The following is a 13,669-nucleotide window of genomic DNA, read 5'->3' as shown; positions in this document are numbered from 1 at the left end:
AGTTTATCAAAGTGAGCAAGATGATATAATAAGATTAAGGGTAACTACAATTAGTAGCAACAACCAAAAACTAAACAAAAGAGATTTTTCCTGTTCAGGTTACCTGAATAAGGTGAGTATTTTTATGCAAGGTTGGTTCTAAACAAAAAGGTGAAACATAAAAAACACTCCTGTACACCCAAACTTAGGGTTGGTTCTATTTACATGCCTGTTTTAGATATTCACTAAATATTATATTGAATTTATCAATAACACACGAATTGAATTTAAAAAAATGGTCCAACTATATCACTCCTCATTCACGAATACGAATTGCAACCAATGGGGTTCTGGCCTGGTGGTATATTGGTATCAAGAGAACTCATTAACCTTGAAGTTTATGAGTTCAAGTACCGTCGTGTACAAAAAGGGTGTGTATTTTCTATTCAAAATATAAAAACGAATACCAATTGCAGGTGTAAAATATCTAACCTTTTGAAATTAGATGTTCTTTACGAAATGAAGCTTCTGTCTCATTAAAGCAATTTGCATATCATACAAATATCAGAGTACAGCTATAACCATGTTTACGATATTCTATTGAGTGATAATTTTAGTTTTGATTATTATAACTGTTTTACAATATTTAACATATAATCACCTTACTCTTTACGTTTTTTTGGGCTGAGAATACATGCAAATGCTTTATTAACTGTTATACAATATTTATACGCGTGAGTTTCATTTGCTCCCTTTTACTCATTACATTTTTAGGCTGAGAATACATGCACTGTTTTAATAACTGTTTTACAATATTTATATGCGTGAGTTTCATTTGTCTTTTTACCCTTTACATTTTTGGGCTGAGAATACATGCGCTGCTTTTATAACTGTTTTACGAAATAGACACGAGTAAATCAAAACTACATTATATGGTTGAATTATCGAAATCGAATATGCCCTTTTTTATTAAGTCTGGTAATCTAAGAATTAGGGAACAGACACCCTAATTGACGCGAATCCTAAAGGTAGATCTATTGGGCCTAACAAACCCCATCCAAAGTACCGGATGCTTTAGTACTTCGAAATTTATATCATATCCGAAGGGTGTCCCGGAATGATGGGGATATTCTTATATATTCATCTTGTTATTGTCGGTTATCAGGTGTTCACCATATGAATGATTTTTATCTCTATGTATGGGATGTGTATTGAAATATGAAATCTTGTGGTCTATTGTTACGATTTGATATATATAGGTTAAACCTATAACTCACCAACATTTTTGTTGACGTTTAAAGCATGTTTATTCTCAGGTGAATATTCGGTGTATATCCATCTTCGTAACCACATATCTCGCCATCTGATTTATAACTGCTGATCTGTCACGCAAGGTACAAATGGTAGTTCTAGTTTCAGTTATAATCTTGGTGTCTAGAGAAGCCGGCCACCTTGAAAGCAAAACAACTTGATGTTTACAAAAAGTTATCTCGGATTAACTTCTCAATTTCTTCCATTTTTTGGATAATTTTAGGGTTCATCAAATCTCGAGCTTCTTTTACAAGTGTCCCTTCTCTGCTGAAATGATAAGCATTCACCACTGCTTTGATCCAAGTATGCAGTTTTTCCGGTGTCCTGTAAAACCATAATATAATCTCCAAGTTATTAACTTTTCTTAATGTACTTCCAAAAATGCCCACAAAAAAAACACTTGTTATGTCTTACAAAAACAAGTGACTATTGACAAATCAAAGCAATCTACATGTTACAAAACCATTAACTTAGATGTTGGATGCGTTCAGTTGGCATGTTAAATAGAACACAACCCTAATCAACCAATCCATCAGTAAAAGGGTCAAAGCAACAAACGAGCAGCCATCAATAGTAAGGTTCTAAAAATTAAAACTTCAGAAAAAAAACGCCATATTATTTGTCAAATTAACAAACGGAATAATTTATTTAGCTTTTCGACAAGTAGCCTAAAATACATTGTAGCTGGAGATATAGAAAATGTGAAGGAGTACGTACGTATATAAATTATCAAAATCCTTCCCTTCGAGCTCGTCACCAGGGGTGAAAGCATCTTTGAGGCCGCATAACAATCTTTCAGGATCTTCAATACTAAGAAGATACTTAACAATCCGGACCTCCTTTGGCATGAGCCTTTGGAGATTACCTCTTGCTGTCATGTACAAATGATATAATATATCTTTCACCTGCAACCAATAACCAACATAACATAAATAAATCTGTCAAAATCATTCATGCATTGACAGATAAGTCAACATATTCTTTCATTACATCTCGAGGACCGCACATAATTATAAGCAACTAAACACGCATTTAGTCATCAAAATTTTGTAGATCATAATTAATTTTTTTTTTTTTTTTTTTTTTTTTTTTTTTTTTTTTTTTTTGTTCCATAACTGAAACTCATGTTATACATATTCAAAATATATTTACCTCATCTTTCATCATGTCGGTCTCCTTTGCAGCTGACCAAGCTTTAGTAATCATCAAAACCAACGCTGAATCGAGTTGATTTTTCTGAGCCAGGTTATCAATTTTCCTACAAGCAGCATCAACAGAAGGAGAATTGATAATATCTTGAAATTTTAACTCTGCAGCATTGATCGCTTCAATGCTTTCCGAAGCCGTATCATAGGCTTGTACAGCCGCCAGGCATGTATTCCCAACTTTTGCAATCGCTAATCATATAAAAGGAACAGATGTTCAAATATTTAGCAAACGGGTGGCAAAAGTGAGAAAACTTTCTCATAATCTGAAAGTTGTCATAATAAACAAACATTTATTATATCTTTCTTTACTGAAATCACTATGAGTTGAGACTCACCATTTTGTTCTACTTCATTATCGTGATAAGACTCTGCAACTGCATGAAGATGCATAAAAAATTCCTGTGTGAAATCTTTACGTCGCCTAGCGACAATATCACCAATTTCAGAAGGTGCATTTTTTAAAACTTTAAGAAGTTCATTATGCCTTTGCACATCTTCATCAACCTGCCAAAAGATATACGCGATTCATTATATAAAACACTGACAATAAGTTAATCAGAAACTTAAACTTATAAAAGTGTTAATCAGGACATACGCCATCCCAAAAGTTGGGGTGTGCATGGTTCAAAGCAGTCAGAGTCAGCAATTTCATCGAAAACCATTAGCAGGTGATAAATTCAGCTAAATTTATTAATACCTCTTTCAACTTCCTCGCAAGCCTCAGAAACGTGTGTTTCATCCCAGGGTCATTTTCTTTATCCGCTCGTTCTTGACATCTTTCAAAGAAATGAGGTCGAAGAGTATCCCACTCCTTACTAAAAGCTAACAACTTTCTCCAGTCACCAGGATTAGGCTTGTCAACCATGAAAACCTCAATCAACTTATCACAAATTTTAACCATTTTTGGGTCACCGAATTCATCATCGTTTTCAGAACTACAGCTTGGGTAAGCTTGTTCATTATTAGACTCTTTATTTGTAGTAGAATCATTTGGTACAGCAGTTGTACTATCGCCAACAACAGCTTCAACTCTAAAACCAGATGGTAGCAACCTTTCTGAACTCACCTTAAGACCTGTAAAATCATGATTATTAAACAAACGTATAAAGACTCCTAAACTGATTAAAATTGGTGTTGTTATGGCACTCATAATTGTTGACCGCCACTTGAAATCCCAAAATTCCCAACTCTAAGTTTGATTGTAAGAATCAGGATACTAAAACATTACACAGACACATATACATATAATTCTATGTGTGAAAAAGTACCCTTATTGGTCAAAGGATCAATTATGCATACGTCAGCTGTAAAGCTATTAATTTCAACTATTTTATTCAGCATAAATTGAACTATACTGATTGTGAATTACACGGGTTATTAATCATGATTAACATGAATATCAAACTTCTATAACAGTAATTGTTAATAAATAACTTAGTAAAAGAGGATGCATAGTTACCAGTGGAAAAATGAGATTTTAAGTATGAAATATTAACGAAAGAAAGATGCGAGTGCTGTTTGGAAGTTGAATTGGATTGTCTGCAGGTGAATGAATAATAGGAACTGAGAGTTGGAGATGATAACAGCTCCATTTATGCAGTTACAAATATTAGGGTTTCAAACGGGATAACAGGGACGAAGGTGAATGATGAATTGGGGGTTAATCTTCGAAGAAAATGCAAAGTTGTGAGGGACAGGTTTTCAGTTAATATCTTCCAAAACATTTGTTTCGGCATGGACACTTAAGTCGTTGACTAAGTCAACCCATCCAGCCGCACTCCGTATGCCGGATGGAGCCTGGCGAAACACCTTTCACCCATAAATCACCACAATATGCCAGCACCCAAATTCGAGCCTGCGTGTATCATCTTCCAACACTTACATATGTGGGACCGAAGGGATCACAAGGGCCAGGTACAGTTAAAAATATAAGGTTTTTAGATATTTGTTTTGAAACTGTTTAAACCTAATGCCGAATCGAAATTAAACACGCAAAAATTAAATCGAGTTTGTTATATGATTTTCGGATGGAGCAAACCTGAAACCGAATTTGAATTTGATTTTTCGGTTTGATTTTCAGTTTTGATAATTCTGAATTTAATTAATTGAAAATCGAATATTAAACCGAATTCAATTTATACAAAATTAAAAATATATAACGTGTTTAGTTAATAATACTAGCTTAAGACCCGCGAATTCGCGGAACTTTTTTAAGGATGAATCAAAACTCGAATTGTTAGAATAATTATATTTATATTTTATTTATTAGGTTGTTAATAAACCAAAACAGTTCATGTAGTAAATGTTGAAGTAATGATAATAAAGAGCGCAAGTTGTAACCTGAATATATATATATATATATATATATATATATATATATATATATATATATATATATATATATATATATATATATATATATATATATATATATATATATATAGCACTAATACTTGAAAAAAGGTTTCCTTTGTATCTAACATTTTAGTCGAGTTTCACACAGATTACTCCATGATTATAAGCTTTTAACATGTTGATGAATAGTATTTAGTTGGAAGGCTGGTTATTTTATTAGGAGTATAATAATCTCCAGTAACAGAGCATAGTCTATCTTCTTGCAGAAAATTAAAATAATAGCATTAAAACATTCTATGAAATCTAAACCCAAAACTCTAAATCTAAACCCTAAACACTAACCTAAATCCTAAACGGTAAATCTAAACCCTAAACCTAACCTCTAAACCCTACATCCTAAAGTTTGAACCCTAACCTAAACCCCGAAAACTCTAAACCCTAAACTCTAAACGGTAAATCTAAACCCTAAACCTAACCTCTAAACCCTACACCCTAAATCTATACCCTAACCTAAACCCCAAAAACTTTAAACCAAATATAAACACTAAACCCTATACCTTAAATCTAAACTCTAAACTCTAAACCCTACACCTTAAACCCTAACCTAACCCCTAAAGACTCTAAACCTAAACCCTAAGCCTTAAAATATAAACCATAAACCCTAAAATCTAAACCCTAAACCTAAACCCTAAATCTAAACCCAAAACCCTACACCCTAGAATCTAAACAATAGCATAAACCCAAAACTCCAAACCCTAAAATCTAAACCCAAAACCTTAAATCTAAACCCTAAACCCAAACCTAAGACTCGAATACTAAGCAAAACCGATCCATTTTGACCCATAATGGAAAATTACCCATTTTGACACCCGACCCATCTACTGACCAGATTTGGGAACGTTGCAGCTAAACTATCCGTTCGCCTTTCCCCACCATATATTTCACCTGCAGCTATATATATTTGTATATTTTGATCAACTCTCGATGATCTTAAATTAAAGCAGTTTCTTCTGATGTCGTAGGACACAACCATTCTTTTCTTTTAATATCCGAATCGATTTCTTTCTCTTTCCATCATGGATACGCATATCTAACAAATTTAAAAACACCCCAAATGAGAAATAATAAAAAACTCAAACGAATAATAATAAAAAATAAATCTTTTTTTAAATAAAAATACCTCATTCTTGTTAATTCTTCTACTTCTTCATCGTTACAGCCTTTTGTGCATCCCAAAAAGCCAACATATCCATTAACACAGATTATCAGTTTAAACAAATGTTGCTTCATTAGAAGAACAAGATCATTTAACCACAGCTAACACACAAATTAGATAATTCATAAGTCAATAATGTAATAATATGAGAAATAACTAATGCAATAAAAATTCTCAATCAATACACCTATAACGTGCAAGTTCACCTATTTCAATTGTGACGACCCGGAAATTTTTGACTAATTTTAAACCAAAACTCTCGATACGATTTAATATTTCTAACATGATATGCAAAGTCTGTTAGGTCGAGTCTCAAAAATTTTGAACTGTTTCATATATTATCAATTGACTTTCGACCATTCCCGACGATTCACTAACAATTGTGTGTGTGTGTGTGTGTATATATATATATATGATGTCTATATAATTGATGATTATATGTATATCGTAATATATTAGAATGTATAAATATTAAATATTCAATATATGTTAATATATAATTATTAAATATTAAATAATTAATAAATTGTAATATTAATATATGAAATTGCAAATTAAAATATAGTTATATTATTATTATTATCACTTTCATTATCAATCTTAAAATAAATAATGATAATGTTAATATCCTTATTTTGAATATTAACATTTTAACATAATATATAGATATAAAATTTAATACATTTAATTTGTCATATTATTAATATTACTAATATTATTGTTATCATTATTAATATCATTATTACTCTAATCATTATTCTTATTATAATTAATATTATTGGACATTATTATTATTAATTCTATTATGATCATTATTGGTATTTCATTTTTATTAATATAATTATATATTTATCAATTAATAATATCAGATAAAAGTAATTCAGATAAAGAGAACGAATTCAGTTTGATATCACTATCAAACTTTATCAAGCCTTGTTTCCTGTCTAATTTACTAGATATCAGTATCACAAATTGTACAAATCTGTTTCCAATCCCTATCTGCTTTATATTTTGTTTGCTCCTTCATGATTCGAATATCTCTGTCGACTGCTTCTAATCTAAATAACAAATCACTTACAGAAATATACAAATTCAGTTGAAGATCACATTCAACTTATATTTTTTTATCTCTTCTGATTGATTCTTCTTGTCTGCAATCCGCTGTCAGTCGAAATCAAACCTCATTACAAACAAAATAGATCACTATTATCATAGTGACAGATAATTGAATTCAGTTAGCAATCACCTCAGCTTTACCATTTTTTTTCTTCCTCCTGAACTCTTCGTCTGCTCAAGATTCCCTGTCAATTTCAATTTTATTATAAAACAAAATTCAGATAAAAAACAGTAACAGAAAAATGTACGAATTTGTTACATGTCATAATCTGCTTTTATTTATCATGTTTTCTTCTTCCTGGCTTGAATACTTCTGTCAACCTTCTCAATCTCCTTTTATTTTGTTGGTATCTCTTCGGATTGATTCTCCTTATCGACCATTTTAGCTAGAAATCAAACGAGTTACATAATGATACGGGGGAGTAAGTCATTTATCCATCACCATTATCAATTAAAACCTACCATCACTTACATTGATCACAAACGAGACTCATTTACAAACCCATCATCATTATCAACTACAAACCACCTTCACACCATAAAAATCATTTTTTTCTCTATATATACATAAATAAATACATACACATACATACTAAAGATATACATTTACATACCTTCAGTTTACCGCCACCTTTTGTTAATCGAGAACCACCTTCACAATTATTATTTTTTTCCTTTTCTTCGACCAAACCACCCAAGAACCATCACCATCGTTGCTATCTTCAACCTTCACGAAACCATCCAGCACCTTTTAAATTGCTACAAATGCTGCTATACTTTCTCTGTTCTATTCGCTTTTAACCCAAATCAGGAGGTTTAGCGTGTTCTTTTTTGCTTCTGATGGAGATTAAATACGAAACATTAATGATTAAGAAGATGATGAAAAGAATAGAATACGTTTAAAATTTTACAACTTGGTCATTGAATATATGGAGCTTTATCAAATAGGCATGTGGGACAGAGGGAAGATCATGGTCGACAAATTGGGTATTTAGAAAAGTAAGTTTCATTATTTGGTTAAAGTAATATGAATGATTATTAAGTAAAGCATATGATAATGATGATTGGGCTTATGATCATGATATCGATGATGTTGAAATGAGGATGATGGTGACTATATATTGATAAGGATACAGTGGACTGATAATTAAAAGTTAAATAAAAACTGTCGGTTTGATGTGTAAAGAAAACATATTATATATATAGTTATCGATTTCTCCATGATCTCTTGTTGGGCCGAGATCCTTTTGCTTGTTGGACTATCGTAAATTCAATTACTTTGTGGGTCAAAAGCTAGTATATGTTCTATGATAGGCCCGAATAGGTGATAATAAAGATAGGATAAGATTATTAGTTTTGATGATTATGTTATGATCATGAAGATGATATAACGATAATAAAACAATGAATGAGTAAGTGATAATGATGATTTTATGAAGATGATTAGAGATGATGATAAATACATGATAAGTTTGATGATGTTACGTAATAGTGAGATGAAGATGAATCGTTATTATTATGGAGTATTATTCGTATGATGATGAATAAATTGTTGCTACTGTTTTGCAACCTAAACCCACCCCACGAAACCCAATTAACCACCCCTTCCGGTTGTTGTTACAACTACTCGAAAATCTCGCATACACACCCTCATCAATCCCAAACCATCTTATTACATTACGTGCTACTACTGCTATGATATGTTGTTTCTTCTGCAGCTGCTATAATATGTGTATTAATACCATTGCAGCCCATCACCAAGAACAACCCAAACCGCCATATTCTCTTTTATTTTTATATTTTTTTCTTCTTCATCGTTGACAAGCTGCCGTTGCTTATTCTATTTATCTGACCACTATAAACTGTTACAATTCGCAATTTATACTATCTGATACTATTACAATAATGATAGCGACTATGTTGATCAAATTGAACATGAGTACGTGAACTTTTAGAAATATTAAAAGTAATTAGTATGATTAGATTAAAGGATGTAGGATGTGAGTTGGTTGTGGGGACATGTTATGAAAATGAATAATCGAATTGGTATGAAATGGGGCCGGCAATATTAACAATATTGGTAGAATGATGGTTTCGATAAATGAGGTATTGGATAATGACATATGATATTGAAAATGATTATGATCATATTGCTAAGTTGATGATGATAAACGTTCATAATAATGATGATCATATGATGATGATTAAGCAAAGTGATGATGATGGTGAGTCTGATATAAGTATTGATGTGTGCGAGGTGGTGTATAAAATAGTTATAATTTTTACAAGGAAATACTATTAAATACGATACAATTTTACACAAGTGATTTATTTATTTATAGAGTGGATATACCTAAACCTTGCTATAACACTTATAGGCAGTGTACCTAATTGTACAATAGTGTAGTTTTTAGTAAGTCCGGTTCGTTCCATAGGGACCTTATAAACTAGTTCAACGCTATATTAGTTTTAACTTATAGTTGTAAAAATGCAAAAATATATATAAGTAGTATTATTATTATAAAAGGGGATTTTACCGTTTAATGACCGGTTTGCCGATTTTAAAACTTTTAGTCGCAGTTAAAACCTAATGTAAAATATTAAAAATAAATATAACTTAATTTAAAGCGTAAAGTAAATAACGATAATGAAATTGCGATAAATAAAATTGCGATAAAATAAAATTGCTATAATTAAAGAGTACGATAATTAAAAATGCAATTAAATAAAATAACAATAAATAAAAGTGCGATAATTAAAAGTGCAATTAAATATGAAATATATAAATTATGCTTATTTAAACTTCCATAATCATGATGTTTGACATGTTGATTTTAGTTTATTACCATGGGTTAATTGTCCTTTGTCCTGGATTATTCAATATGTCCGTCTGGTTTTTGTCCATAATAGTCCATCAGTCATAAATATAAAGTGTGAGTGTCCTCGTCAAATTATCCTTATATCCGAAGTCAAATATTCCAACTAATTGGGGACTTAAACTGTAACAAGGTTTTAAAACTTTGTTTAATAATTACACCAGGATATCGACTGCGTGTAACCCAAGGTTTTAATACTTTGTTAACCATTACGCCAAGTGTCCTTGTACATAATTTTACCCTTATTTTAATAAGTCTATTAACTATTAATCCATTCCCGTGTCCGGTTAAATGAACGATTATTCGTACATATAAATATCCCGCCCATCGTGTCCGATCGAGTGTATATGGTTATTTATAGGTACGTCCAATTGTAAATCTTTATATTAAATTAACAAACTATCATTTAATTAAACAAATATAAAGTCCATTGATAGCCCATAGTCTAATTTCCACAAGTGTCGTTCTTTTGTCCAAACGCCAATTATGGTACAAAGCCCAATTACCCCGTCTTAATATTTTAGCCCAACATCATGATTACTTCATCTTAAATAAGCATAATAATAACTTAGCTATGAGACATTAAATTAAAAAGGTTGAATATAACTTACAATGATTAAAAATAGCGTAGCGTTACACGGACAGAATTTCGACTTACACCCTTACAACATTCGCTAACATACCCTTATTATTAGAATTTAAAATTAAAATTAAAATTAAAATATAATATATATATATATATATATATATATATATATATATATATATATATATATATATATATATATATATATATATATATATATACGTTTGATAGATATAGAGATGGATGGATGATATTTATTCGACCAAAAACTGCGAAAATTTATAGATGTGGCCAATATTTCAGGGCCATGCGATCGCATGGATTTGATGCCTGATTTCCATGCGATCGCATGGAGGTAGGTATTAGCTCACACTCATTTGTTTTCTTGTTTGCCGACGTTTATATTATATAATATAATATATATATTAATTTTAAGAATTAATTATATATTATATTATATTCATGTGCATAGTTGACTTGTAATTTTAGGTCCGTTGCGTCGAGCGTTGAGAGTTGACTTTGGTCCCGGTTCCGGATTTTCGAACGTCCTGGCGTACAATTTAATATCTTGTACTTTGCGTTTCGTATCTTGTACTCTTGTAATTTTGAGACGTTTCTCATCAATAATTGGAACCACTTTGATTGTACTTGGTACTTTTGAGCTTTTTTGGTCATTTGCGTCTTCAATTTGTCGAATCTGTCTTTTGTCTTCACCTTTTATTATTTAAACGAATATCACTTGTAAATAGAACAATTGCAACTAAAAGCTTGTCTTTCTTGAGGGATAATGCTATGAAATATATGTTCGTTTTTAGCATTATCAAATATTTCCACACTTGAGCGTTGCTTGTTCTCAAGCAATATAGTCTTGAAATAAAAATACTAGAATCACTTCTTTATTTTTCACACTTTGTACATCAGTGATTTTTATACGGCGGTATAAACAATGGTAGTAACGATGTGGTTTAGAGTCCCACATGACTATGAAAATTTAGATCCTTAAGGAAATTGAATCTTTATGAAAACATTTGATCTTTTGAAAATTAAATCTAGTTTTTACCCTAGATAAGTTTTCCGGAATAACCCTTCACCGGTGTTTGCAAAATGTTTTTGTGGGTTTGGTGGGTTTCAGATTTGAAAATTTTAGCTCAAAACTTGCGGTTTTGTGTCACCCACTTGCTAACCTTGTATTGGGAAAGCAACATTTCCAGTATACTTGCTCCGTATATTACCTTTCGGTAAACTACCGTCCGGTTGTAAAGGAAAGCGTTGAACAAGCAACTGCTAAGGCAATGTCCCCTGACATGCGTTTAATTATGGTCTATAACGTGTCGGATGCAATTACTATCCTTTGTAGGAGCAATAGTAAAGCTCACCCTTTAGTTTTTCGGTCTGGCACAAGGTCCTGTCTTTGACCATGCTATGCAACCACCGTTCTTATGGTTGACACCCGATTTGGTTCAGGTGACCTCATGAATTCCGTTGAATTCTCAGGATTTTACGTTCAATGGTAATGAACGCATTAAAAATGAGTTTTTAGAAAACAAATCGGTTTTAATTTTGATCAAAATATTTTCTCGTTCAAGCTCGAGTTTAGATATCATCGAATTCCATGAGTTTGTAATTCTCAATCTTTAAAGTCAATCTCAAGGATTAAGTAATATCAGGCTTAAAAGCTGATTTTTAATCTTTAAGGAGATTATCCTTTCTGGGGTCTGATTCATTAGTCTTATCAAGCTAATTTGCACGGCGTCCTCCCCATTTTACGAGACAGATCCTCTCTTGGTTAGGATAAGTCTGACCACTTGGCGACCCTGTTTGATGCTGAGGTCCGTAGATTTCCAGCTGATTTTCGAGAAAACTTTTCAAGGTTTTTTGTAGACTCTACAACTGGTCTGGATGACAACTTCCTGACCTAAATCAAGAAGCGCATTTCTTTTTCGGAAGACTTTACTTCCTTTTAATGATGGAATTGATTCATCGTGTAGCTCCATCTTTCTTTCAAATATATTACAAGAAATTGGGTAAAACTGATAAAATTGTCCAAAACAAAAGTATCTTCAATTATTTGTACAAAAATATGTGATATATGTTTTTAAATAACTTGGTAAATTTTTCCCACACTTGGCTTTTGTTTTCCTTTTTATTGTCTTCTATTCCATTTTAAATGAATTCTAACATTTTGGTTTGTTTCTCAATTTATGTCCTTTCCGAGGTAACAATAAGTTCGGTGTTAACACCTAGTTTTATCGTTCATAAATATGTATAAACATGATTTTGAGTTCATTTAATTGAAAATTTTGAAAATTTTACTAGAATTGGGTAGTCAGTATATAAGACTAGGGCTGTTCTTTATTATCAGAGAGCACTAGATTCTAATACAACTACTGCGTTACTAGTATTTTTTTAATGGTAACCAAGTGTTTAAATTAAAAATTTTTAAAAATCCGAAAGAATTTAACCTCTTCCCACACTTAAGATATTGCAATGCCCTCATTTGCAAGAAATCAATAACAATTTAAATTATTGAGGGTGATTCGCGCAGAAAAATGATTAAATTTTACCAAAGTTTCCAAACATATTGGCGTTTGTTTGTTGAATGATAAATGGTGCACATCATTTGTTCATTCCGTCTTGTTGTTACATCACATTTGTTTTCCGTTTTGTCGTCAAAAGTACTAGCTTTTGCTGAACTTAATGCCAGTCTTTGAAAATGCGCTGTTTTACCCTGTGAGATAGAATTCTCAGTGACCTGTTTTAGCCCACTCATAAGATAGTCGGACTAATTGGTTTTCCATAGCTACATAGGCGTAACCTCGAGCATTCAACATTTTTTCTTCGAAACATATGAACGGTCCTTCTCTGCATAAAGTAACGACTTCGGTATTGGAATATGTCTGAATCGTCGAGCATTTTCCTTCGTGTGACCATTTTCCGCATTTGTGACATCTTTCAAGGTGTCGTGCTCTTTTTTTCGCTGCGGATTTTGATTTTCCTTTATCAAAATGTAACTTATTATGAT

At 31.7% G+C, this 13,669-nt stretch overlaps 1 protein-coding gene across 1 annotated transcript; it reads right to left on the bottom strand.

The window, feature by feature from the left end:
• Window positions 1–1,305: 1,305 nt before the first annotated feature.
• On the bottom strand, window positions 1,306–4,181 carry LOC139857602 (uncharacterized protein At4g37920). Its single transcript, XM_071846416.1, has 6 exons — window positions 3,958–4,181; window positions 3,196–3,572; window positions 2,834–3,002; window positions 2,443–2,687; window positions 2,008–2,195; window positions 1,306–1,614 (listed from the first exon to the last, which is right to left on the bottom strand). Exons 1-6 carry the CDS (start codon window positions 4,088–4,090, stop codon window positions 1,455–1,457), a joined length of 1,272 nt encoding a protein of 423 aa, XP_071702517.1. The 5' UTR covers window positions 4,091–4,181; the 3' UTR covers window positions 1,306–1,454.
• Window positions 4,182–13,669: the final 9,488 nt, after the last annotated feature.

Source organism: Rutidosis leptorrhynchoides, chromosome 7, assembly GCF_046630445.1.
Source record: "Rutidosis leptorrhynchoides isolate AG116_Rl617_1_P2 chromosome 7, CSIRO_AGI_Rlap_v1, whole genome shotgun sequence".
NCBI classification, from domain to species: Eukaryota; Viridiplantae; Streptophyta; class Magnoliopsida; order Asterales; family Asteraceae; genus Rutidosis; species Rutidosis leptorrhynchoides.
This window is presented reverse-complemented; position numbering and strand designations above follow the sequence as displayed.